We start from the raw sequence: 26247 nt of genomic DNA, 5'->3' as shown, positions 1-26247 counted from the left end.
AGAAGAAAAAAAGACAAGCTAAGAAGGCAGCAGCTTCTTGAGAGCTTAAGAATGCATTCTGGGAGACTATTCTTATTTAATTTTTTTTTTTTAAATGAATGATTTGATGCTGTTCTCTGCCAAAGTTATTTTTTTTAATTATTTTTTTTTAATTATTACTTTTACCGTTGTTCTTTTTTGTTTTGTTTTGTTTTTCCTGTTAGCTTTTGCTAATACCTGAAAGGAAATGGCGAGAGTTTGTATGAAATTAAAAATGGCCTTCAGTTATACCACTCGTGTACTTTTTTTACTTCTCCAAATCCGTGTTTCACCCTTATCCCAGAAGGGCCAGCGTGAGACTTCTGATGCAAGTCATGAGAGTACTGTAACTCAGTAGTGAAAAGGATTTCCCACAAGGTTACGGTGAATGGGCAGAGCCATCAGCGGATCTCTGCATGAACACTTAAAGCTAAAGCTGCTTACAACTTTAAAACGTACAGCTTTATTTTTTTTATATATATATTTTTTTAAATCCTGAGATAAAGGAGGTGATGGGAGATGCTCCCTTTTAGAGAAGAGGATGCCCGGGAGAGGTTGGAGCTGATGTGCTCTAACACTTTTGAGGAAATCTTTGGATTTAGCATGTATAGCAAAGCAAAGCAAAAAAAAAAAAAAAAAAAAAAAAAAAAAAAAAAGCTCACCTGTTAATTTGGTATTCTGTATGTTCTGTGCCCTTAAATGTAATTGTTTTGAAAATAAAACTAACCTTGTTACGTGATGTTAAAAAGCAAACTTGTGTGCAATGTTTTAAATTTTTTTTTTTTAAAGAAAATGTTTGTATATAATTAAATGGTTTAATGTGCTTTAATTGGCCTAAGGTAAAGAGTAGTCCTAGAATGTAAACATATATAATTAGAATTTCTGATTTCACTGTGAGATCTCTGAACTCTCTTGTTTTGCGAAGTGGTTTGTTTTGTTTACAAAACACTTTCAATTATTTCTTTTATGGTGTTGGTTCAAAGGCATTTGCTTCACTTCTGTTCTAATATTGGATTCATGGTATAGTGACATCTGGTGACACTTAGCATTATCAGTTTCACTGTGTAAAGTCAGACACTTTGAGCAAAAATGGTAATGATATGACAATTCTCTGTGTCTATGAATACACGTTTTTAAATGAGGTGGTTATAAAAATAGTTGCTGTGCAAAATGTTAGTAGTCTTCTTCAAGAAGAAAGCAAATTTTCTAATATCACTAGAGCAGTCTCTTCATTCATCTTCTTATTTTTGAAGCACAGTGTCAAAGTGATGCTGCTTTACCTTGTATTTCTGATATAATGGTTTTTTTAGATATCTGTGAGGTTTTTTTGTTTTTTTGTTGCTATTGTATTTTTCTGCAGATTTTATATAAAATACCAGTTAACGAACTGCCTTTTTTTTTTTAACTATTCAACTAAAATACATTTCAGACCAAAACCAAATGATATGATCTATAGCATTTGAAATCTGCCTTTTTCCTTGTCCCTTGTTTGTTTTTTTTTTCTTTTTTTTTTTCGTTTATTTGTTTGTTTTGAAATAAGCCAAATGGGCATGTAGATAAGATCGCTATAATGGATCCAGGTCTCTTTTGGTAAAGTGTTATTTAAAGGTCTGTTAAGATCTTATAAGACAATATACTGATAAAAATTATTGTAGTAGGAATATAGTTTTAGAAGTGTTAATGAGATTAATACAGCTTAATTATACTTGTAAGTTGCTACTGTCCATAATGACAAGCTTTTTGTCATAGAAACGATGTATGATAAATTAATTTTGGTCTAGTGTATAGAATCATCATATTGCTATAAATCTTTGAAGTAAATCTGATGCAAAATTTTCATAGTTAGCATTGCTGGCCCTGTGTATACTGTTCTTTGTATACTGTATGCATATTATTTCGCCTACTGCATTAGTCTTCAAACTAAAACTCTTATTAGAGAGTATTTGGATACTTCAGACTGTGTTTCTTGCAGTTTACATTCCTTTACCATGGCATTTTGTCCTGTCTAAAAGTATTGTATGGAAATGTTTAAAACTTCTGTACAAAGTTTCAATAAAAATAGAGGAAAAACAAGAATAGATATTTGTGAAGCTATTTTGGAGAATCTCTACATAATTATGTCTCGTATATTCTTGCTTGTAACGAGCTTTATGTCCGCATATATAAAGAATATCTCCTATTTTGCACCTGTTAATAAAGGCAAACCTCTTGAAGCAGGGCATGGGCATTTTCTTAACGGAGTTTAAAACAATAACAACAACAAACAAGAGAACAAAGCAGGACTTTCAAACTGCAAGAAGAACTTAAGGATCCAAACTGTAGTAGTAGAGTTTGGCTGTGGAACTGAGGGCCAATTCGTGCTGTGGGGAGGTGGGCTTATGGGTGAGACCTGTGAGTGGTGTGGGCTGCTCCTTCTGCAACTGAAGGTCAGGAGGCCAGGCAGCAGCAGGATAAGGCTAGCTGCCAGATGCACCCTGCAGAACAGCTGCTTGCTTAAAACAGAATATGGGTGAGCCCGTAGTAAGTGCAGGCTTGTGAGACACAGGGTAAAACTGTGCTTTTGTTTTCTTTTGTATACCAACTGCTGCTTCATTAACCAGTTTGTGAATGAGATGGGCATCTTCTTTCTTTGTTCTGGAGTATCCCTAAATACTTACAGTTGTGCTTTGGCATTACGCTGGAACTATCACAGCCTGTAAGCCTTGGTGTGTCTGCTGTTTATTTCCAACTGTGGTCTAAAAATTGGTCCTAGTGCCTGAGTCCCACAAGGAGCCCCTGTCCATAGACATGCTCTGAAAATGATGAGTGTGATGCTGTCTTCTATCTCATAGGAAGCAGTTATGGCTTGGAGTAGTCAGTGCTAAGATTCTTGCCCGTGGAGTGGGAAGGATACTTACTCAGGATGTTTACTTGAACTGTTGATATTTTAATCTTTTTCTAGAAGAGGGGGCCAAATGTGAGTCCTCCCCTTCCTTCTCTCCTTGTCCCCTGTAAGGGTGTATTTGAGCTAATAGCTATGGAAAGTGTGGTTTTAGTCATGGTTTCTTTGTTGGCCAGTGAAGAAAGTGGGGCAGGTCTGTGGATTACACACCTATGGAATGATGAGAGTAGAGTAGGAGCAAATTATGGGAAGGACATGAAGCAGATCTTCAGCTGTAGGAAAATGTTGCATTCATTAAATATTTTCTTGATATACTCTTGCTGCTGTGTTTCAGAAGCAAAACGGAAGCTTGGCTGATGTTTAAAGAAATGGGTCCAAAACATCTTTGGAGAAGAAAGCTTGGACTCGGGATACAAAATAAGCAAGGGTTCTTGCCTGCAGTCTTGGCATGGATTTGTGACTTATGGGAGGGAGGGGAACTCATGCTTTTGTTAGTTGTTAATTAATTAGTTATCTAATTGGTCTATAGGCTGATCACCCAGTGAGCAGCTTTCCATTTCATTGATTTTAAAAGAAGATCAAGAAGTATTTTTGTCACCTACTGGTTCTATTTGTGTTAATTAGCAAAGACTCCCAATACCCAATTTACTTCGTGTTTCGTGACCTTCGTGTTTCTCTGGGTGTGGATTCCTGGCCCAGGCAAGTTGTGGGCAGGCTCTGTAAATGCTGCAGCAGCATTTATTTTGAGGGTTCACTGGAAAAACTCAAGGAGAGGGTGGTAATAAGTACTCTGCCTACTGGCGCTAGAGTGAATTCTCCTTCCTTGGATGTGGTTGCCCTAGTTTGCACTGTGCCTATGTTGTGCCAGGAAAGTGAGCAAGCCAGAAAGTTTGAATTCTCTGCTTCTTTTTTTTTTTTTTTTTTTTTTTTTTTGCTTTTTTTTTCCCCTGTCCATCTAGTAAGCACATTTAATCAGGTTGAACTTTGTGATTTCTTTCATGCTTTTTGGGGAGTACTTAGATGGATAGGATTAAGGTGGTGATTTGACTTCATGACTGTGATGCTTATAACACTTGATCTAGATAACTAGTTTTAATACTGACCATGAACCATGAAACATGAAACTAGTTTTGTAAATTAGTTTTGAATATGCGTGTGTATCTGTGTGTGTAAATGTATATGTACAAGGGCTGCTATGAAAGTAATGCCTCCTATGTTATTCTATTGGCCCATGACATCAGAGGTGGATGTTGGTGGTATGGTAGTAGAGGGACGAACCTTCCCACCAACATCCCGTTTCATTTTGTTGTGGTATGACAGATGGCAGCAGAGGGGCAGTCTAAGACAGTGGCATCTGACCTGGAAGCATGTATAAAGCAAAGGTGTGGAATTGAATTCATCTGTGCGGAAAAAATGGCACCCACTGATATTCATAGACAATGGCTGAGCATTTCTGGAGACCAAACAGTGGATGTTAGCACAGTGAGGCTGTGGGTAGTTTATTTCAGCAGCAGCAACAGTGATATGAAAGACAAACCATGCTCTGGGTGGCCATACACAGCTGTCACCACAGAATGAAGAGCATCTTGATCAGCCCATTCATATAGATCAGTGGATAACTACTAGGGAACTGTGTATGGAGCTGAATATTGCACCAGGGGGTCCCACTCGTGTTCATACAGGAACGGACAGAATACCATGTGTAAGTTTGTCAGGACCTATTGAAACAATACTGTATGATCCTCTTTCTATTGGCCCATGACCTTCAGTCTTGTTACCAGAGATGAGATGTGATGTCACCCCTATGAGCCAGAGTCAAAATAGCAGTTTATGGAGCGATGATGTGAATTCCCCATGAATGAAAATCTTCAAGACACAGAAGCTAAAGTGATGTGCATTGTGTTTTGAGTTAGAAAAGGGGTGATCCTTTTGTATTTCCTGGACAAACCATAAATTTGACCACTACTTTGCAATGCTGGCTGATCTGAAGGTTCAAACTTCTGGAGTCAGGCAGAGGAGGTGGCTACCTTTCTCATGCAACACGACAATGCTAAGCTCCATACCAGTTTGAAGACCATGGAGCGTATTGCCAATCTTAGGTGGACTGTCCTACCACACTCACCATGTTGTTCAGATTTGGCATGTTCTGACTTTCATCTGTTTGGCCAATGAAAGAAGAACTGTGTGGGCAGTGTTTTACTAGCAGTGAAGCTGTCATAGCAGCTGTGAAACAGTTGGTCACCTCCACTGGTGCAGATTCTTACGAGCACAGCATGCAGGCTCTTGTTCATTGCTGGCAAAAACGCATGGCTGATGGTGGTGACTATGCTGATAGATAGCATTTTGTAGCTTGGAATTTGCTCTACCAAATAGTGTTATTGTGTTCTTTCTTGCAGTTTCCATTGAAATCATTGAGGCATTACTTTCAGAGTAACCTATGTATATATTGTATATAGGAAAATTTGGCCAAGAAGTTGTCAAGGTTCAGTTTCACTTGTGCGCACCAGTATAATGAAAACAGTGTGATTTCCACCCTACATGCTGTTCTGGTTTAGAATCGAGGTCAGTTAATCTTCTGCAAAAGCAGGAGGATTTTAAAATTATGACCACAGTCCTCACACAAAATCTTTGTGGTTTGTTACTTACTACGTTCATTTTTGTAGTCCTGACTCTCATTATACAGCACTAAGGGTAACTGTGAGGAGTATAACAGCTAATATTAGGAGTCAGATCTCTAGTTTCAGTACTTAAAATATTTCTCTCATTCAGTGCTATAGACTAGTCTAGTGCTAGCTGTATACTCTATGTCTGGAGTTTGGATCTGTGCTGGAATATATCCCAAGACTCAGTGACTGCTGTGGATGTTTTGGACGGGTAGATGTACACTGTCCAAAGACTGGAACTCTAAGTCTTTGACCTGGGGAATGTTGAAATTAACTGTGCACTTTGCAGCTTGTGGCTCTCAACTGAAGTAGTGTTTGTCTTCTGGAAGGCATGCTGTGCCAGCTTCCTTCCACATCTCACAGCTTTTCTCCAATTACAGAAGTGTGAAAGCTGACTTGAAAAATACCTAGCGTGCAGGATGTGTCCAGAGTAATTACAGTGAAAAAATCTCTGTGGGTTTTGAGCTGCCAGTGTGTGTGCCATGTCAGACAGCGATCTGTTCCCTGCAGGGAGGAGTACCAGACTTGCTATCACCTATTCAGGGTTGGACAGGGAGTAAGCACGCATTTTAAATGCTTGTGATGCTGCGTGCTCTTCACAAAACAGCAAAGCCATTCTTTTTCATAATACTGATAGCTCTGTCCCTGAAGCATCCAGGAAGACAGTGTCAGTAGCAGCATAACAGTGTTTTGATTTGTGTCCCTTCTCCAACTTGTACAGAAGCTAGTGAATCGAGGTGATAGGCACCTGAAGGAGTAAGCTGTGCCTTTGGGCATCTTTTTCCTTTAGAATGCTGACAGCAAGGGAAGTGATTGGCTTTGGCTTCGCTTGGAGCAGCAGCCATTATTTTTGGAGCCCTTCCATACTGATGTTAAATTTACAAGTGAATAAAGAAGGTGAATTAAAATTGGGCTTGTCTTGAGACGTTTGATAATATGACGTTTTTAAGAAGTACTTAGGATTCAACTTAAGTCTCTTGTTGAATGGTTCAGTCTCTGTATGAATTACCAGTTGTGTTAGCAGCAGCCGCCTGTTTTCGTAAGGGTTATATCACACTAAACACCTTAATAGGTAAAAGCGCACCAGAGGTCCTCTTATCCAGAGAAGCTATAAACAGCTTTCTCAAGAAAGCAGTAAACTGTAGCTGCAATGTGTGAAGGTGGGGAGAAGGCAGAGCAAACTTTTGCTCTCTGTGGTGTTTAAAGATCCTGATTATATCCAAATGCATCATACACGGGACTTCTGTTACATACTCATCTAAGGATGACTTGATTCAGATCTTGAGTAGACTAGACTGCATGATGTAGTGTGGCTTTACGTTTTATTCGTCTCAGGCTCTTTTTAAGGTGGATCTTTGATGCTGGGCACTTAATCTCAAATGCTTGAGGAAAAGTTCTTGAAGTCGGAAGTTTCAGGGTTTTTTAATATTGTCAGCTGACTGCTTTGGGGACAGTTGGTGACCTAAACTGGCAAACTGTACAGTGACTTATGCATTCTTTATATACACAGGTAGAGGTTTAACAATGAGAAATGCTGAGATGGTAAAAGAAGCCTCTTAAATGTGGTTCCAATCTTCTGTATGACGACATTGCAGAAAATTTTCTTTGACTTCCTGATTTTCTGCTCTTCCTGTCATCTTTTTGTTCCATTCATTGGAAGGCGTTTACTTTTTAATCTTAAACCTGACAAATGTGGAAAGAATGAGAGCTGTAAGCAAGAGCAGGGAGTTGTAAATGTGCATGTGATGCAAACATGTGGCAGAAAAAGGTTGGGAAAGAACTCCCACCACTGGTTGGTTTTTTGTTTTTTCTTTTTCCATTTGAACTTATTTAAGGTTAATAAACAAACAAAATAAGTTCGATGAAGTGTACTCTGTATCTTTGTACTTGTGGTTTCTGCTAAGCTTGGTCTGAGCACGTTTCCAGTAAGTAGACCTTACCTTACTATGAGTGTTAGATTTGAGTCCACGTTGTACTGCATTGTGGTTGAGAAGAACAGGGTAAGTTTCTAAATGACATTTTAAGGAAGATGTTTAATTGTATCTCAGGTAGTATCTACTTACTTAATCAATTATTTCTAATAATAAACCACTGAAACGGCCTCGAGTCACAGAGGACTTGGTTACAGTTGGCAGTGTTATTTAGTTGAGAATTACAAGACATCTTCCAGAGTTCTTAGATATTATCACAGTTGATACTTTTTAAAATGAACTGAATGTAAGTCATTTCATTGTTGAGATTAATGTTTTAAATTATCTGAAACCTGATATTTATCTGGTATTGGTATTGCTCAGGTTTAAATTCAGTTTTGTAGATTCAGTAATTTCCCTTAATCTTAAACTCTGAGTTAAAAAAAAAATCTTGTGGAATTTAGATACTTTGAAGAAAGGTGGATTTGGGGACAGAAGAGAGATTAGCAGCACTTTGACTTGAAAAGTTGCTTTGTTTGCATACAGGCCTCTGGCTTCAAATTCTCATTGGGTGTAGTTGCTAATTCCTTGGCTTAGCCTCCATTAAAATGCTGATTAAAGAGCTGTTTTGAGGATGTGGTGTTTATTAAATTCAGACTGAGTCAATTTTGATCACTCCCCCGTACTTATTCGTAGTGACTTACCATCTAAAACTTCTTAACTATTTTCTAAACCCATTTCTAGAGTATCTTTCTGTCTTGGCCAATAACTGTTTGATGGAAATGCGAACTTGGATTCTGCCATTTGTTCCTTACTCTATGCCTAGTAAATCATACCGTCACAGTTACAGAGAACTGTTCCTATCTGATGCTGCTCTATGTTCAGCTTTCCCTAGATTGTTCCCTTCCATCCCCTGCCTGGCTTTGAACATCCAGCCAGGTGTCCTGGCTCCTCAAATTTTCGTTGATTACTTTCGCAAGACCCTTCTTACATTCAGAAGTCACATGCAAATGATTTTTTGTCATGGGTGCAGCACGGCTAGCACACTTACTTTTCACTTGATCTACCGCTTTTATCTTTATTTTGGTCGTTTCTGTGTAGTGCATATCTGTCACTGGTTGTGACTGTTCCGTGTTGTTTATGTTTTTATGGTGATTACAGCTTCGCATCTTGCACCAGGAGTTCAGGCTTGTTCCTTAGACAGATACAGGACAGCTAGTGACATCATTGCTCTTCATGCCTGGCTACAGTTTTTACTAATATTAGCAGCATTTTTTTTCTTTGTTCCCAATTCTTAATCTGCTGATTGTTTTTTCGTCTTGTACTAAAGCAGGGTGTTATAGTGAAATGGTTCTCAGCAGTTTCCTGTCATTTCTCACTGTAAAGCTCATTTTCTTTCTTAGGCCAGTGTTGATGTCAACAAGTTTACAAATACGTGTTCTTATCATTTTCACTAACAAGTTTTTAGTGTTTAATTACAAACTCAGTAACGTTAAGGAGGGGGTTTTCCTAGTTATACTGCTTTTGAATTGCAGCTTTCTTCCAACCATATTTTAGTATTTTTTTATTTTGATGAGATTTTGATTTTGATCAGATTTTGATTTTGAATTTCGGCAGTCATGCTAATCATGATGAAATTCTTTTTGTTTAGGATTTTAAATGCTTTGTGTTAACTGGGTGAGTAGTCAGAAGAACTTGAATGCAGTCCTAACTAACCCTTAAAACTAAGTATTTGGTGTCCATTTCCCTTTTTCTCTCCAGTTTCTTATAGGACAAGAGCTTTGGTGGCTTGAGAAGGCTTCTTTTTCAGCCAGTTCTTTTTATTACCATTCTTTTGACTTTGTCATCTCATGAGCTCCCTCTGGCCAGCTAACTAGATGAAACTTGGAATAGTGCTGCAGTCTTTTTAAATGGCTCTAATTTCAGCCACAGAATTGTCCTTTCCTTGAGGACTGGATGCGAGTCTCCTTGGTTTTTTGTTTTTTTTTTTTTGGAGATGTCAGCTTTGCACAAGTTCTTTTTCAAATTCTTGCCAAGTTTCTGCCCCACCTGAGAAATGCGTATCCTAGTTTCAGCTGATGAGCTCACATCCATTTAGCCTCCAGTAGGACAAAAAATACTGTGCCTTCAGCATGTTGCCTATTTTTTTTCTGTTTCCCGGTTTTTTAAATATACTTGCTTAGTGCCATCTGAATTCTTTACAACTGATGAAGATTGTAGTAGAGTTTTTATTCATGCTGATGGTGTATCATAAGTTCCCCTCACAAAGAGGTTTTTGGAGCTGTTGCAGTACTTACTGGTTATTACTGTGCATTTGTGGCTTTGATCCTGGGCAACATTTCACTGTACCCCTCATCTGTTCCTATTTTTGCAATCAGTTGAGATTCTGAAGAAGTCTGTGCATTAAATAACTTTCTGCTCACTCATATGATATTTATGGTACACTGAAAAGAGCCACAAAAGTACATTCCCACACTTTAACTGTAGGACTTCTATTAATCTTTGACTCAGGGAGGTTTTGGAGTGAAAGAAGGGGTGCAGCGTAGACAGACATGAATGAGTGATAAGCTCAACTTTGCATGGAGGCTGTCTGCATTTGGAGGCTATGGTGATGGTGGGCCCAAAGGAATGGGTATTTGTGGAACAGCACTTGGTTATCTTGACATATGTAGCTACTGAAGTGTTGGCGACAGCAGCATGAAGGCGACCTGCTAAATGTGACCACAGTGTTTCTCATCCATGGAGAAAGCCAACCATAGACAGAAAGTATCCTTTGCAGTGTGCCCCTCTTGTGTTTGACAATTGGCTACGGGGTTAACAAGCTAGCCAGCACATTTTCACTTGGGCAGCTGTAAGTTTTAAAAGCATGGGGTAGAGGATTGAGGAAGTTTGATCTGTAGATAACAGTTTTTCAGTTTTCCTGGGGCAGTTTTCCAAGTATGTGTTTTCCAAGTAAAAGCATTTGGAAAGTCTGCAGTGACCTCTCCCCCCTCTTCCTTCCATATCCATAGTGGGGTCACTAGTTCTGCATCTCCTGGAGAATAAGGTAATTACTTATGGCCAGATGGTGAATGGAGTTCACTGATGAAGTTCACTAAGTTCACTAAGGGTGAATCCAGTTGAAAGGGCTCTGGCTTAATTATGCACCCAGGAGGATGAACAAGGGATAGAATTGCATACCAGGGCTTACATGCTCTTTCTAACACTTCCTGCTCTCCAGCATGGGTATTCTGGCACTGGCTGCCGTTTGCTCCTGCTTTTTTTTTTTTTTTTTTTCTTCAGTTTATTTTATTTTTTTTTTATTTTCCTTCCTTGCTTCTCCACAGTTGTGGTACTAGAATAACTGCTGGCTGTTTAGGAAAAAATGTTGTGGCTTCTGGGTTGGGAGCCAGGCAGTACCATTTCCTATGTCCTCAACTGGTCTGGCTCTGAGGCAAGCCAAGGAACCTGTGTCTGTGGATATTATGGTTAGCACAGGCTAGCCTATATATAGTTTGGTTGATGGCTTCAGGCAAGCTATGGTGAACCATGATCTTTTTTGGAGAGGAGGAATGAGAGGGATTGCAGTGACAAGCTTTCAAAACCAACAATTAGTTTATGTTTTCAAAGTACTTCCACAAATGGAGAGGTTGCAAAAAAGCGTAATATTTTACAATTCTGAATGTAGAAATCTGTGGCTTTCTTTTCTTGTTCTTTTTGTTTTGTTTTGTTTTTAAATATATAGGACGTTATCTTAGATTTCATTGTGTTTGGAAACTGCACATCATGTTGGACATGCTGCCACTCTAGGAAAATGCTGATTTGTTGGCAAGTATAAAAGATACAGAAAGCCTAAGTGTCACTTGAGGGTAGGAGGGATGCAGAGGAATAAACTTATCCAGTACGTTTAACTGTAGCATGCATGGTTGTTATAGAAGGGTATATCATACACGTCCACATCTGGACATGCTGCTGATTGTCTAAAAGTCTCGATCAATTACGGTCTCTTTTGAACAGAGCTCTCTTTGTGGATCAGAATTTTTTGTCTGAGTGGGAAACAAGTAGCAACAGTAAACCTAATGATATTTTTATTTATTAACCTGACAGATATTTACTGTGATAAGTGCTTGAGCACCACAGAGGCTTCTGCAACCAAAGCACACACAGCAGGCACAGAAGAAGACTTGAATGGCAGATCCTATTCCTTTCTAAGCATATGTTCTCCATCCTAGTGTTGCAAGCACTACAGGTGTGCTGCAGTGCACAAAATACTGAAGCTGTTAGATTAACTACCCTTTCTTTCCTAAAGCTACTTGTTTTTCATTATTAATACAAGTAAAATCCTAGCAGTCTTTGTCAGATTCTTATTTTGAAGTCAGAACCTCCTAGGGAATGATACTTGTGTCAGTGCTTTTGTTTCACAACAGCTGTAGTTGTTATTTTTCTCTTCTTTCTTGAAGCTGGATTTCTGATACAGTTCTTGCAGCATGAACCTATGGATGTCATTAACAGTTCTGTCACCCTGCTTTTTGGAATGTGCAACACTATGAAGCAGCCACTGTTAGAAAGGTATCTCACCTGCAGCTCCTGATTTGGATGAGTTTTGAGTGCTGAGATCATGTGTTAATGGAAGTAGCAAAAAAAAAAAAGGTATCTAGAGTTTGAGCCAGATTCTCACATCTTTGTGTCTTTTAAGTTGTGTCGAAGAGCAGTAAAGAGCTTGAGAAAATAGTTGTTCATGGAGAAAGTATTGAGAGGAGCCTCAGCTCTGCTCTCACTCTGTTGTGTTACAGCATTTGTGGAGTGTGGAGGAATAGGGTCAAGTAAAGCCAAACTGTTACCTGTAACCTGACTGTTACAGACACTTCTCCAGTAGCAGAAATTTGAACAAACGTTTTTTATTATGATAAAAGAAAACATGAATGTTTTGGAGTTATTGTGAAAATGCCACTTGTTCTACTTGGCTTTCCAGATGGCATGATTTATATGTAGATTTCTACTTCACGTGAGGGCTGTATAGTGTACCTATCTGTGTGCCAGTCTCTCGTTCATAAGTTCTGAATACACTGGTTTTGTTGCAGGTAAACTTGAAGGAAGAGACCGAAGTCAAATTTAGACACCTTAAATGTTTGTGAGAACAGCTTGCTTTGTGGCACGAAGGCAAAAAGATATCCTAAGTCAACAGAAAAAATGATTTTCCTATTTCTGAGCTAAAATATGATTTAAATTAATATAGTGCAATGCGTAAGCTGTTTTAACAATGCCTTCACCCTAATTTTTCACACTGTGACAAGAGATACCTTTAGTATTTGTCTCTTGTGAGAAACATTAGTTTTAATGCATTGAAGAACGTTGGCAAGGTAGTGACATTTCTTCATATTTGAACTTACTTGTCTGGTTGCTTTGACGGTTTTACAACATAGCCTAAATGTACATTGAAAACAAATCCCAGGCATTTTTGATTGGGGTCTTTGTGTTGAAAATAAATTTCCCGAACAGTTCATCTAGCAGGTGAGGAGGAAATAAAATTTCTGATTTATAGTTAAGAGAAGTAGATGGCAGACTCTTGACTTTCACAGGTCAGTTAACCTATGGAAACGAGAAATCATTTCAGAATACCTGTGCTCCTGGTTTTTCCAAGAACAGTCAATGTTGCAAAATGTTGCCTGTTGAACACCGTTACTCTGCATTTAGAAGCTCTTTCTTATCACCTTTCATCCTCTGCAAAATGAGGAGGAAATTCTATACGCCGAGGCATGGACTATACCACATTCTTACTATAAGATTATGGTACCACCTTTTTCACCAATGTCCTTTAAGAGATTCGGATGCTAAATGGCCCTTCTTTTTAGAGTCACGAAGCTAACTTTGAGTAATCTTCATTAAATGATTGAACTATTACGGAAGATTTTTTTTTTCCTGCCTGAGAAAGGGCAGTACTTTGAAAACCAGCTCTTTAATTACTTCACCATTCAGCTATTGCCATTTCTACGGACAAGTAGATTTGGGAATATACGGTGATGTGAAATTTTGCAGGGAGGTGGGAATAACACTTTGTGGTTTGTTTTGTGTTCAGTTTGATGTCCACTTGCTTTCCTTTCCCTGCAAGAGATTGTTTTTTTCAAATACTTGTCACGAGAATGTACCAAGTTTGCAGTTTTCAAAACATTGTAATTTATACTGAATAACATTTTCGTAGATATTACTAAGTGTTGCTGCTGAAATCATTGCATTAAGCAAGAAAATGTTGCATCTGTTTCACCTACTGTTTTTTGGCTGCCTGTTCCTCATAGTTGTTCTTATGAGGAGTGAAATCTCTGCATGTTAGACCAATTACTGCGTGCCGGTTCTATCGTTCTTAAACAGGCTTGGATGTCAACTACGCAACTGTAATGAGACATGCAGCAATTTAGGCAAGGGTCCAAATATCTATTACATGTGTGCTGTTGAAGTGATGGTGCAAAGTGAATGTAGTGCTAATTGTTATTTCCAGCAAGCCACAGATTGGTATTCCCCATACTGTTCACTTTAAATGTTTTGATGAGCAATATTAACTAGCATTAGTGGTCCAAGGGTCTTTCAAGCTGTTGTCAGTTCGTAGTTGCTCTTTGCCATACGTATTTACTCAGACCTGTGCAAGGATCTGCCAAGGTGATACCAGGTGAGTCAAATCCATTGATTACTACACATTCCCTTCTGGTACTTAAGCCATACAAATGCGTGTGTTGATTGTAATCAACATAATAAGAATAACGAGATTTGTGTACATTTCCTGCTCTCTTTTTATTTTTTCTCTCTTCAAAGCCTGAGACTGCAGCTGTGCTGAAGCGCACTGTAGAGGCTCTCATGGAGAGAGGAGCCATTGTGAGGAACCTCGAAAACCTGGGAGAAAGGGCTCTGCCATATAAAATCTCCAAGCACAACCATCGCCACAGGAGAGGAGGGTATGCATGATGCATTTTTTCTTAAAAGCCTTTCAGTGCTCCTATAAAATGTACTTATGTAACTGTCATCATTTGGTCTTCCTTGTGCTTTTGGGGAGTAAATACGCGATGTCTGTCACCTTGGCAAGGCTTTGTGGGGCTCTTTGTGCATGTGTTGCCCTGTTTTGTGCCTCTTTGTTTTGCCTGGTGTTGGCTTCTTGTTCGTTTTGAGATGTCATGTTGTGTGTGGCCCAAGTTCAGGCCTTCAGAACTGCTTTCCCTAGTGTACACAATGTTATTTTGTTAGGGCGTTTTTACGTAACTGTTTTCCAAGCCAGTCAGGCTGTTTACTGATAAAAGTCTTACTTAATCTGCTGGTTGCTAATTGGCAAGATTGATTCTTTTTCTCTAATGCATCTGAACTAAATGTTAATCACCATATGTATCCCGTAGGACTTGTGTTTGTGGTACAGTTGTTAAAGATGACCATGTAAGTGCAGCTCGCTTAGAGGATAAATGGTTCCAATTGCCCCCAGAGACAGTTCTCAACTGGCCCATCAGGTGCCAGGCTTCTCTGGGGCTGGCTGGGTGGGTGCTGTGGGTTTCACCCCGATCACTCATGTTAGTGTTTGTTGCTCCTTGGACTTCCTCCGACATGGAAATGGAAGCTGGCTCTCCTCTAAGGTTGGGGAATGTTGCTAGGCAACCTGTGCTGTGCGGCGCTGGGCCTGCCTGCGGTAATCCAAATAACAATCAGCTGCACGCTTCCCCCATCCTTCCAGTGCAGCCGGCTGTCATCGGTTGGCTGACCAGCATGTGTGCCACCTTCCTTGGTTGTCATTTGGTACCAGAGAAGATGAGGTGATTCCAGTGGTGTGCTTTTTATGAAGCCCTCCTTAGATCATTTCCTGGGGCTCTGCTCCCTCTGCTGAAGAGCTCCCTTCTGTGAAGGGGAGCACAGCAGGCTGACAGAAAGGATAGGGAGGGGGAAACCTCCGTGGTGTGCCAGTTCCTTACCAAAAGCAATGGCACTGTGGCCATGAAGTTCTTGCACTCTTGCTCCATGGTGCCTGTGGTAGTCTGCGTTCAAAATGTGGCTCGATCCTGTATGTTTTGCATTTTAGTCTTGCTGTCTCCACACAGGAGCTAATCAAAGCCTTGTCTCAAGACAGAATTATTAATTACCTTACTCTTTTCAGGGTGATTAAGCAAAGCGAGGAGCTAGTATAACTTATTTTATTACAGATGGGAGCTAAGGCTGAAGTTGAGACTTCCAAATTTTCTTTTAGAGCACTTAACACCTTGAAACACTTCACCACCTTGGATCACAGTTTCCACTTGGTTTGAGTAGCAACAATTTGGAGGTCAGGTCTTGGTTTCTTCAGCAGGGAGACCAAAAGAAAAGAAGGAGAACAGCCAGACAGAATTATGTAACAGAACTGAATAGAAGGCATATCACAGAATTGCAGGGGTTGGAAGGGACCTCAAGAGATCATTGAGCCCAACCCCCTGCTAAAGCAAGTTCCTACAATAGGTTGCATGGGTAGGCATCCAGACAGGTCTTGAATATCTCCATACAAGGACACTCCACCATATCTCTGGGCAACCTGTTCCAGTGCTCTGTCATCCTAGCCATAAAGTTCTTCCACATGTTTATATGGAACTTCCCATGTTTAGGCTATTACTTTGTTTTACCGTGTTTTAGGCTATTATTTCTTGTCCTATTGCTATGCACCACTGAGAAGAGCCTGGCTTCATCTGTTTGCCTCCCGCCTCCCTTTAGATATTTATAAACATTAATCCTTTCTCCAAAGGATATTTCAGATATGTAAGCTAGTTTAACTTGTTTACTACAACAGATTATCTGTTTCATAGGGAGAAGGAGGGGATCAGTATACTGTAACCCTCTTCTTTGCAGTCCTTAGAGGAGATAGATTTTCTATTTGAGGTTGGTTTTAGTAACAAATAATTACCATGTTTTAAATCGTGGTCATGAAGCTGTCAGACTAATGTGACCATTGCTGTTTTTCCTCCACCTCCCAGTTCAAGTATCTCTAAATAATTAGCCTTCATTCTGCTTGCTGTGGATTTGGACTCTCTATATTTGAATATGGCAGTTCCCTGCTCTCAATTGTCTGGCTTCTTAAAAGGAAGAGGTGATTAAAAGTGTGTACTACAGGAAAGAATAATGTTATTTGGATAATTTAAATTCAGCAGAAACAAGATATTATAATGGGAAGCAGCAGCAGTTTCTGGACCTAGTAATGTGAGAGAAGGCATTTGTATATATATGCCAGGGAGGTTGCAGTTCACTGTGGGTGATGGATTCCTAATACACTATTTGATATTTTATATGGTCCAAAGAACAACTTACTAAGGATATTAAACATAGTATGGGAACAGAAAGTGAAAAGTCAGATCTTTGTCCACCTCATAAAATCAGTCAGTTTTACTTTACAGCACCCATAAAAGTAACTTTTTTTTTTTCCTAACAGGAAAACATTAAAAAGAAAGGGAAAAAAAACTTTTCAAGATCAAGCTAAATATACACCTGTACTCACTAAGAAATCTAAGATCTTTGTTTCTAAATAACGAGTTAATTCTGCCTGTCTCCTCTTCCATACTAAGTTGGTATTGAGTGCTAGATTAAACAGCATATTAATGTGGTCTCTAACTTTTTTTAAATTATTCTGGGCTTTTTTTGAAGTGACTCAAAGGGCTTCTGTGAGAGTGCAAGTGATGCTACGTTTCTGCAGAGGAGTGGTGAACCTTAGAAAGCTTTTCATTTTTGAGGGGTGGAATTGTTCGTTTAGTTTTGTGATTCTCAGCAGAGCTCTTCAGGTAGTTTGTTTTCTGAGAGCATGTAGATGTCATGGGCTCAGGATGCACATTGAATCCATTACTTCCTTTGACCTCCTCTGTAGTTTTACTTCGTGAAAATTAGTGCAATACAATATTCATAGCACGGGTCACAGCTTAATAGAGAGCATCTCTTAGAGACAGCCCTAGTGACCTCTGCACGAACCATCTTCCTGTCACTCAGAGTGGCACAGAGTCCCCTCAGCTGCATGGAGTATTTACTGGGAAGACAAAATGATTTTCCTGAATGTCCTGGTTCCCTTATAAACAGCCATTGTTACCCAAGCTGTTTCCTTATCTTGACTCAAGGCCCATCAGCATGGCACTGCCAGCTGCTCACAGCTCTGCTGAGACGTGCTCTGCAGCATGTCGAGAGGCCATCCTTCTCCCAGCCTTTTGGTATATGTTCTCTTCATTTAGTTCATTTTAATTTCATTTTAGTTAATTTAACTGTAATTCAAGTCTTTACATACGGTGCGTAGCATAAAACAGTGTGACTGACAGAGGCAGACAGAGGTGTCTTTAGTAAGTGGCAAAGAATTAAACCTAAAATGCGTGTCACTGGTCATTAAGCAGGTATCCTGAATTCTCAATACAGATTTTTTCCCTCTCCGTTCTGTAGTGCTTCAACATCATCTATCTCAGCTATACAGCATTACAGGCGCATTACGAATTTAAGAATATCCAGGAGACTTAGTGGAGAATGAGAATTTTGCTGCCAATTGATCTATAAAGCTGTGATTTTTCAAAGGTTGCCATAGGGTATATAGTGGCTCACAGCTGTCACTGGAATGAATGGTTTTTTACTCCATAGCAGCTTTGAAGACCTCAGATCACATGTAAAATTGACTTTTTTCCTCTGGAAACAATATTCACTGAGCAGGTGGTCCCTGTGCACTGAGTGTATATTAAAAGAAATTTAGGTCTTTCTGTTAAGTGCATCTCTTCTGACAGAAAACAGCTTCTGTTTTTTTGGAGACCTAATACTGACAGGCTTTGAGTTTAGGGAATTATGAAAACAGTACCCTTCAGGAACTGCATGGATGCATGGGGAGAATAAAACTTACAAACTGTTAGTGGATTGGTATTTTAAATGGAAGTTAAAGTGACTACTAATTAATGGTGTTAATTGCTGTAGCAGAGCATTATTTTGTTTTTAAATTATTTAAGAGTGTGATTCAAGTGTATTCTGTAGTGTAACACAAAAATTCTTAACAGATACTGTTCACCTTACAGATGAATGAAACGTGACACAGGCATGCTTTGGTTCCAGTGTGGGTTAGGTATATAACTAACTGTACTGGGCACTGAGCCTGAGTGACTTGCCCATGGCCATCACGTCTCCGAAAAAATAACAATGGGAGAGTGTAAATAAGGTTTCTTGACTGTATTACCTAATGGATTATAGGTTCGTGCCAAGTGTTTGTTCTGTTAGCCATGACTTAATTGCTTTTGATACGATGTACTTGAATTGCTTGTGCATTTTTTTAGTACTGTATCATACATATAGGGATGTATTTATTTCTGGAACAAACAGAAGCAAACTTATTTAAATTAAGTGTATGAATTCAAGGAATGTTAAACTCTAGATTTCTTTGCTGTTTAAAATGATACAGGAACAATGAATCTCTCAAAGCTGCTTTCAAATGAAGGGTCTAGACTATGGCTTGCTGATGACATTACAGAGCCACTGCTGGCTATGCGGTCAGAGCTGAACTGAGGAATATTGCAACTACTTGTAAAATGATAGACCTCAGTAGTACAGTCTGTGGGTTTGCACTTTGTGGCATACCTGTTTTCTTTGGCCTTGCCAGACTATGCCTTAATCATATGCTTGTGACACTTCATGCTTCAAGGCATCAGATTAAGGAGCTGGTTTGGGGGAGGTGGCTGGTATGCAGGATATTTTTACTTCAGGGAAGCTGGTACAAGGGAGGATGCAAAACAGATCTTTAAAAAATAGGTTTGAGGCACTCCTTTGGGAAGGTAGTGGCTCAAACGTTTTACAAACTAGGGTTCTGTTACACTGGAAGGAGCTATGGCAGGGGCTTTAGGGAGAAGAAAGTGGCCAGGCGTAATTGGAGTTTGTGTGTTGCTGTCTTCTGGGTATCTTGATATGCCCTAGAGATTTGTTGTTAGAGATTTTTTTTAAATGTTACTTCTATTTATATTTTTTTGTTATTTCTGTTGTAGAAAGGATGCTGTTCATCAGCCTAGTCAGTGCTGTTGGTAAATTGGTACAGCACTGTGGTCTTTCTTTTCTGCTTCGCTCCGTGTGCTTTTCCTTACTTAATATACCTCTAACATAGTAATGGTTTTAGAGCTTTCTTACATCTTTTACTTTTTTATTCTCTTTATTTGTGAGTTCTCTAGCTAAACTGTGCATAATTCTGGTTATTCATAACAATTTCCATGTTCTATTTGCCAACTTTTTCATTGCCTTGGTTTGTTGTTTCTATTCGTCCTTTAAATTTGATTTTGAATAGGTGGCAGTGCTCATTTTTTATTTGCTTGTCTCTCGTTCTTTTTTGTTTTGCTCTTCACTCCAAGTTACCTCATCAACCTACTTGTTCTCTGAAATAGCAAGTTCAGGTCTTACTTTTGTTCATGGTGAAATTGTGCTTTGCAAGTCTGTCTTAACGTGTGCTTAGGGAATTTTCTTCTGGAGTTGCACAGGGACCCTAGTGGTGCTGGAGTATGCTAAGTAGCATAGGCTCCTTCCTCGGAGGCTGTCCTGGCTTTGTCACAAATTTCTCCCTGCGCCCCTTGGTGGTTTAGGGCCTGAAGAAGTTTCTCCTTTTTGTGGAAGGACCTCGTGTTTTGCTTTTATATGCCTCATGACTTCATGGTTCACTGCCAAAATGTGGGCTTAGGGAAGAAGGGGCATGTGAGTCTACCTCATTTCCTTAGTGCCATGGTAGTTAACATACAAGGAATAGATAGATATTGAGAGGAGTATTGGGTATGATGTTCTTTAAGAGTCTGAGTATTTTGTAAGCTTATCTATGTGAACTATGTTTAAACTTCTCCTTTCCTACAATATAGGAACTGTACTTACACAATTTGTTTTTAAGCAAGGAACTTGTGGTGGAATATTATTCCCTGAGGACAGGGGATGTTAAATTGCCGTCCAGTAACCCATGCTATCTGGATATAATGTTACTTATTTTTAAGAGTGAAATAATAGTTATCCATCAGAGGTATTCTCAGGATTGTTTTCAGGTTTTCACAAACCATCTCTTCCTGGCCCCTTATATATACTTACATATGTATATATACTTATATGTATATATACTTAAATACAAGTGATCATATGATGGAAGGACTTCATCTTGCAGGTGATTCACCTTCACTTTCCCTCAGGTAGACTGCCTTGATTTTTATAGCTTCCACAGGCCAAACTGGAGAAAAGAAAACCAGGTGAAAGACCTTACAAAGTTTCTTAATACCATCAGACTTAATTTATAGTTAATGTACAGCTTGTGCTGTTTGGTTTGTTCAAATTTGAGAATGTCTTATGTCTCAGTCTGTTTCAGCAAAAAGGAATTCTGAATCTGCATTGTACTGGGGTCAGGACAAAACAAGTATGAATACTTGAGTATTAGGCATGTATGTAGTATTTTCTGTGAAATTGATTGTCTTCTTCCACTAGATGGGGCTTTCTCCATTGATGAATTGAACCATTTCTTTCCCTTCAAAAGTTTTTGTCCACGTGCATGTGTAAGTGTGCACGTACCTTGGGTGTCAGAGCCCTGAAATGCTGGTTGTTTTTTTTTTTCTTCCCTTATATTTGAGATTGCAATTTGCAGTTTTCTGCTTGCTAGAAGAAATGTCACAGTGCAATAATTTGAGATGTTGAGGTGCTAAGTGTCATTTTCTGGTGTGCTAAATTCTGTATCATCTTTGTGCAAGCATGTTGATTAAATGTAATGGCCACTCCCAAACAGTAATCCTTTCAGCTGTCTTTGTGACAAATCTGCAGACTTTTCAAATGCTGCCCAGTGAGCATGGCTTCTAAAATACTTGGAATAGGTCAGGCTTGTTTCTGTTTTGCAGTGAAGCAGTATTTTTCTATTTTTCTGCAACACTGCAAAATATCTTTCTGTTATTGAATTAGCTGAATAACAGGCATCTATGTATAGGTTTGGCAAATGACATTTCTGAAGACTGTGGACAATTTAAAAAAAAAAAAAAAATTAGTTTTCCCCAGCGTACTGGGGAAATTATGGATTATTTGCATCCCTGCTGTGGCACAGTTCAATTATTAAGATACAGCTTTTGGTTTCAATCTGGAACTTCCCAGTCTCTGTCCTTGTGATTTTAAAGGGATTCCCATCTATCCCATGCATGTTTTTTGAAAGCTAGAAATAACACATTGTGCTAATCCTTCCAGCTACAAAACGATAATCCGTCTGAGCAGAAGCTTGCCTGCCTACCCCACTGAGGACAAGTAGCTGCAAGAATTGAGGAAAAAAGCAAACTGTGGCTCTTCAAGAACAATGCAGTGGTTCCAAACATGAAGCGGGCATTCATGTAGCAAAGCAATTTTGTTAACAGGGGATTATCACAGTGAAAATGAATGTCCAGCTATTTTCATGAGAGTACTGCAGCTTGCTTTCCTCGTGACAATTTCTTGTTCCCTTCTTGGGTGCATCATTTGTACATTTTCTTGCCTTATCTTCCACTTTCCCATTAGGGAAGCTTACTTTAGACTCACTATTGCTGTGTGCAAAGGAAAAATTTAAGGGCAAGATAGCTAATGGAGCTTGAGCTTATCATCTTTAAGCATACAAACGTTTTTTGGGCACAACTGTGGGACCACACAGTCTTTTCCAAGTCTACCGTATGTGTGCTTTTTCCTCTGCTCCACGGGCACATTGCATATAGAATGGCCTTAAACTGAGACAAGGGAGGTTTAGGTTAGATATTAGGAGGAAGTTTTTCACACAGAGGGTGGTGAGGCACTGGAACAGGTTGCCCAAGGAGGCTGTGGATGCCCCATCCCTGGAGGCATTCAAGGCCAGGCTGGATGTGGCTCTGGGCAGCCTGGTCTGCTGGTTGGCGACCCTGCACACAGCAGGGGGTTGAAACTGGATGATCACTGTGGTCCTTTTCAACCAGGCCATTCTGTGATTCTATGATTTACAGATGAGTTTTGATCCATTCAGGATTCTTTGAAGCCATATACTGTCCGTCTTTAGGGCTCAATGTTCAAACCATTTCTTCCTTGGATATGTTAAAAAAGATAAATGAAACGTCTTTTTTTTTTTCTTTCTCCAATTTAAGCATTGTTTAAATATGTTTCACTGGGTAGTCTGCTCTCCTGTATTTACATCATCCTTCTATTTACAGTTGAGCAAGATGACAAAAATAACTGTGGTCTCTTATTGAATCAATGGAATTTTCCTGCATTTCTCCCCTGATGATTCGGCTGACTCCTAGACAGCCTAAATGCTTTTGCATTTCTGCTTGCACAAATGAGGTAGTTCCTCTCCTGTATTTTTCCCCATCTTTAAATCTCACTGGGATTTGCTTTTGCTTAATACACAAACAGCAGAAACGGCGTGGTTGATCAGGGGGTCATAGATCGCTGGCTGAAATTGAAGCATGTCTTATTAGAGTGGGTGAAAAAAAGCCCATAACCTCATGACAGCTGATTTAAATGCATGTATTTGGAGGGAAGGTGTTCCGGATCTCCGCAGGAATTGCATTGTCAATTGTGTTTGCTTATTCTTTTTGCAGCTGTTATTTTCTTCTCTTCCTTTAATGAAAGAATAACATTTTTTATTGCTGGCCCTCCTTCGCTCTTTTTTACACAGGAATGCAATTGCTGCTTGTTACCTTGAAGACCGGTTACTGTTTAAATAAAAAAAATGGCTTTGTCCCCAATTACTGCAGTTTTGTGTCCTCAGATAAAATACCTATTCTGCGAGGAGTCATAAAGATATGCTGCAACAGCTCATCCTCCCATCCCCCACTTCTCCTTCAGTTATCAACAGTGCGTCAGTGGAAATTTCCACCGTTTGCTAATGTGAGAGAAAGCACAAAGTTGCAAAGCAGCCTTTTGAAGGGGAAAAAAAAAAAAAAAAAACGCCACAAAACCAACAAGAAAAAAATCTACTGCCGTTTTAGAAGCACAATGAAAAGCAGCATACCACTTGCAAGCAGAAATGAAATCAGATTCTGGAGAAGTGGGATTAATACGGTGCACAGTTTGCAAAATGAATGAATGCTCCTGCAAACCTAAAGCTAGGGGAAGGGGGCATGGGAGTGATGGCATGGCATCAGCTGGGATTTCTCCCTCCATCCTCCCTTGTATTATTCACAAGTGTGAGAGGATTGGGAAGGGTTCCTCCAATGGAGAAGATCTAAGTGGCATTTGTTAAATTTACCAGTGGCTTTTAATGGCTTTAACAGAAAAAGACTTTCCCTTTTCAAGGGGTGTGCATTTGTGCATTCTTCAGAATTGTTATGCTACAATTCTCATGACTCGTCTAAGCTTCAAACTCATTCTTCTCCTTAAACTTTTAACCAGGTGGCATTGCCTGTTTTCTGATCTTCAGAAAGACTCTTCATTCTCTGTGGAGATTTGCACGGAGAAGTGAACCACCCTCCAAGCCCTCCTTAAGGCAAGCTGTCCCTGCGTCTCACAGCAGCCCTTCCTGCTGCAGTCACCATAGCTGACTCAGTGAGCTGGCGCTGGTCCCCCACTCCTGTGATGCACAGCCAAGGCCTGCACCAGTTGGGCACCTGTTCTGGAGGAGTGGCTTCTTCAGTGCAGGCTGCAAGGAGATTTTTTGCCATCAGGCTCCTCACCTCATCTGGGGGAACTTAGTGCTTCCATCTGCTTTTTCTGAAAAAGTCTTCAGTCCTAAATTGTGACTGTTAATACAGATGCAGGCGTAAGAGGTTCAGGATGAGGATGTCTGGCTGAGAAGAATTTTCTTTGCAGTGTTTTCCATGTATGAATTCCACCTCTGCGCAGCAGTCCAGCAGATTTCTCAATTTCATTTCTGACCTAACAGGTCTCCTGTGTGTGTACTATTTCTTGGTGTTAATTATGCAAGGCATTTAGTTAGGTAAAAAGAGCTCTAATGCAGGTCAGCGGCATGGATGTGCATCTGTCTGTTTTTGGAGACCCCACCTCCTGTATTTCCCGTTCAGCCTCCCATTCCAGCTGCTCATTTTGTGGACTTATCCTCCAGCATTACCTCTATGGAAGTGATGTTCACCTTGATAAAAGCCTGTGTCTCCTGCAGAATACAGTCTTGTTAGGTACAGTTTTTAAATCCAACTGGAATGCTTGATCCTGCTTCGGTGTTTGTGAGTTAGGAGTGCAGTTCTTGACAAATGTGTAGTATGACTTAGGAATACTGCTCTCAGGGTATGTTTCAGGGTGATGCTTCTTGGGGAGGTTCAATCAAGATATTTAGTATACTAATATACACACTATATACTATACTAATTCAGGATACTAACGGGCAAGCAAATGTTATCCTTTCTGTAGGTAGGCAGTAGGGTTTGTTTAGTAGATGCCAAAGGTAGTTGTGTGGTGGAGACAAAGTGCTTACCTGGAGCAGTGTATTTGATACATTCTGTGCATGTGTGGAAGGAAGATCTTTTCACTCTTGCCAAGATCAGCAAGTCAGCACGCTTGTCAAGTGCCGACTGTGCAAGTTGGCATTTCCTGAATGCAGCTTCAGCTCCTGCCCCCACATTGATTTAAGCTCTGTTCACATTGGAGAGGTTCCTAATTTAGGATAAGTCCATCTATTTGGGTATATTTTATTCTTTGTGGGTTTTTTTTTGCTTTTGTTTTTTTGCTTTTTTTTGTTTTAGTTTTTTTTATTATTTTGCATTCAGCTCCAAAGCAGAACTATGAAGCAGTATGCCTATGTGTATGTAAGCTTAAGATATTTTGCGCTGTCATTTGTTTCCCAATGAAACAATGCTGTGAATTCAAAGGAGAGTGCATGTTGTAAGCAAAGTTAATATGCCACCATTCAAAAAAAAACAACCACAACATATTATTCAGATGTTGGTGACCCTGCACATAGCAGGGGGGTTGAAACTAGATGATCATTGTGGTCCTTTGCAACCTAGGCCATTCTGTGATTCTACAATTCAGATCCAGGTATGGAGCAGGTACAAGAAGGTCAAGTTCTCTTTAATGTGCTGCGCCACCAGGAAGAGTTCAGACAGAGCCTGCTTGAGTTGAACTTGTCATATTTGAAATCAAGATAATACTGAGTTTTTATTTAAAGAATTCTGGTAGCAGAACTTCAGAAAAAAAAAATGAATTTCATTTGAGATATCTCACTGTTATTTGAATTCAAGTTGTAGTACAGGTACTTTGTTTTATTTTATGTGTGTTTCTCATTGCAGGTATTTTTTGGTGGACTTAGAGGGCCCACCTTCAATTGTATCAACCATGATGGATCATTTAGGACGTGATGTTGATGTAATTAGACGTGCTTTTATAAAGTATCCTGTGTCAAAGACAGAAGAATGCAGTGGCATAGTCAACTATGAAGACAGACTAATTCCCAAGAAGAAATGAATACTCTAAATCGCATGTTTGAAACTTTTAGGTGATTTTTTTAGTCCTACTTTTGAATACAATTTTGATAAGCAATGTCCATCAAAAATAATCAGTTTTAGCTATGTTATGTGTGTGGAATAGTATGCTTAAGTTATTGTAACATTGGAGGTTTCTTTTAAAATTGTTTAAATAACTTGAGTAGAATTAATCTGTATGCTTATCTTCATGTTTGACAGCTCTGAAAATGGATTTTCTTTTCTCTTAGAATATTACATTGATAAGATTTATCCATCATCACAACACTCAAAATAGCATTCTTTTCCAAAGACAGATTACTTCATAGTATGCATATTTACATTAGAGATTAAGAAGTCTACAGTGTAAATATAGCACAATAGTGTGTGATCTGTTTGAGGATTTTTTTTGCTTGTTTTTTGGGAAAAGGTAATAAAAGTGTGATTAAAAATAAAAC

General features: G+C 39.3%; 1 protein-coding gene across 1 annotated transcript in view; it reads left to right on the top strand.

Annotated features, from left to right (window-relative positions):
- Positions 1 to 25793, top strand: part of MRPS6 (mitochondrial ribosomal protein S6) — a gene marked incomplete at both ends in the record, with an annotated part of 44979 nt that extends 19186 nt beyond the window's left edge. The window contains 2 exons of the mRNA XM_079545006.1: positions 14256 to 14395; positions 25619 to 25793. Coding sequence (XP_079401132.1) covers positions 14256 to 14395; positions 25619 to 25793 — 315 coding nt within the window. The remainder of the gene's footprint in view (positions 1 to 14255; positions 14396 to 25618) is intronic.
- Positions 25794 to 26247: the final 454 nt, after the last annotated feature.

Source organism: Tetrao urogallus (assembly GCF_951394365.1).
Source record: "Tetrao urogallus genome assembly, chromosome: 1".
Lineage (NCBI taxonomy): Eukaryota > Metazoa > Chordata > Aves > Galliformes > Phasianidae > Tetrao > Tetrao urogallus.
The sequence above is the reverse complement of the archived record's forward strand: the minus strand, read 5'-3'. Positions and strand labels throughout refer to the sequence as shown.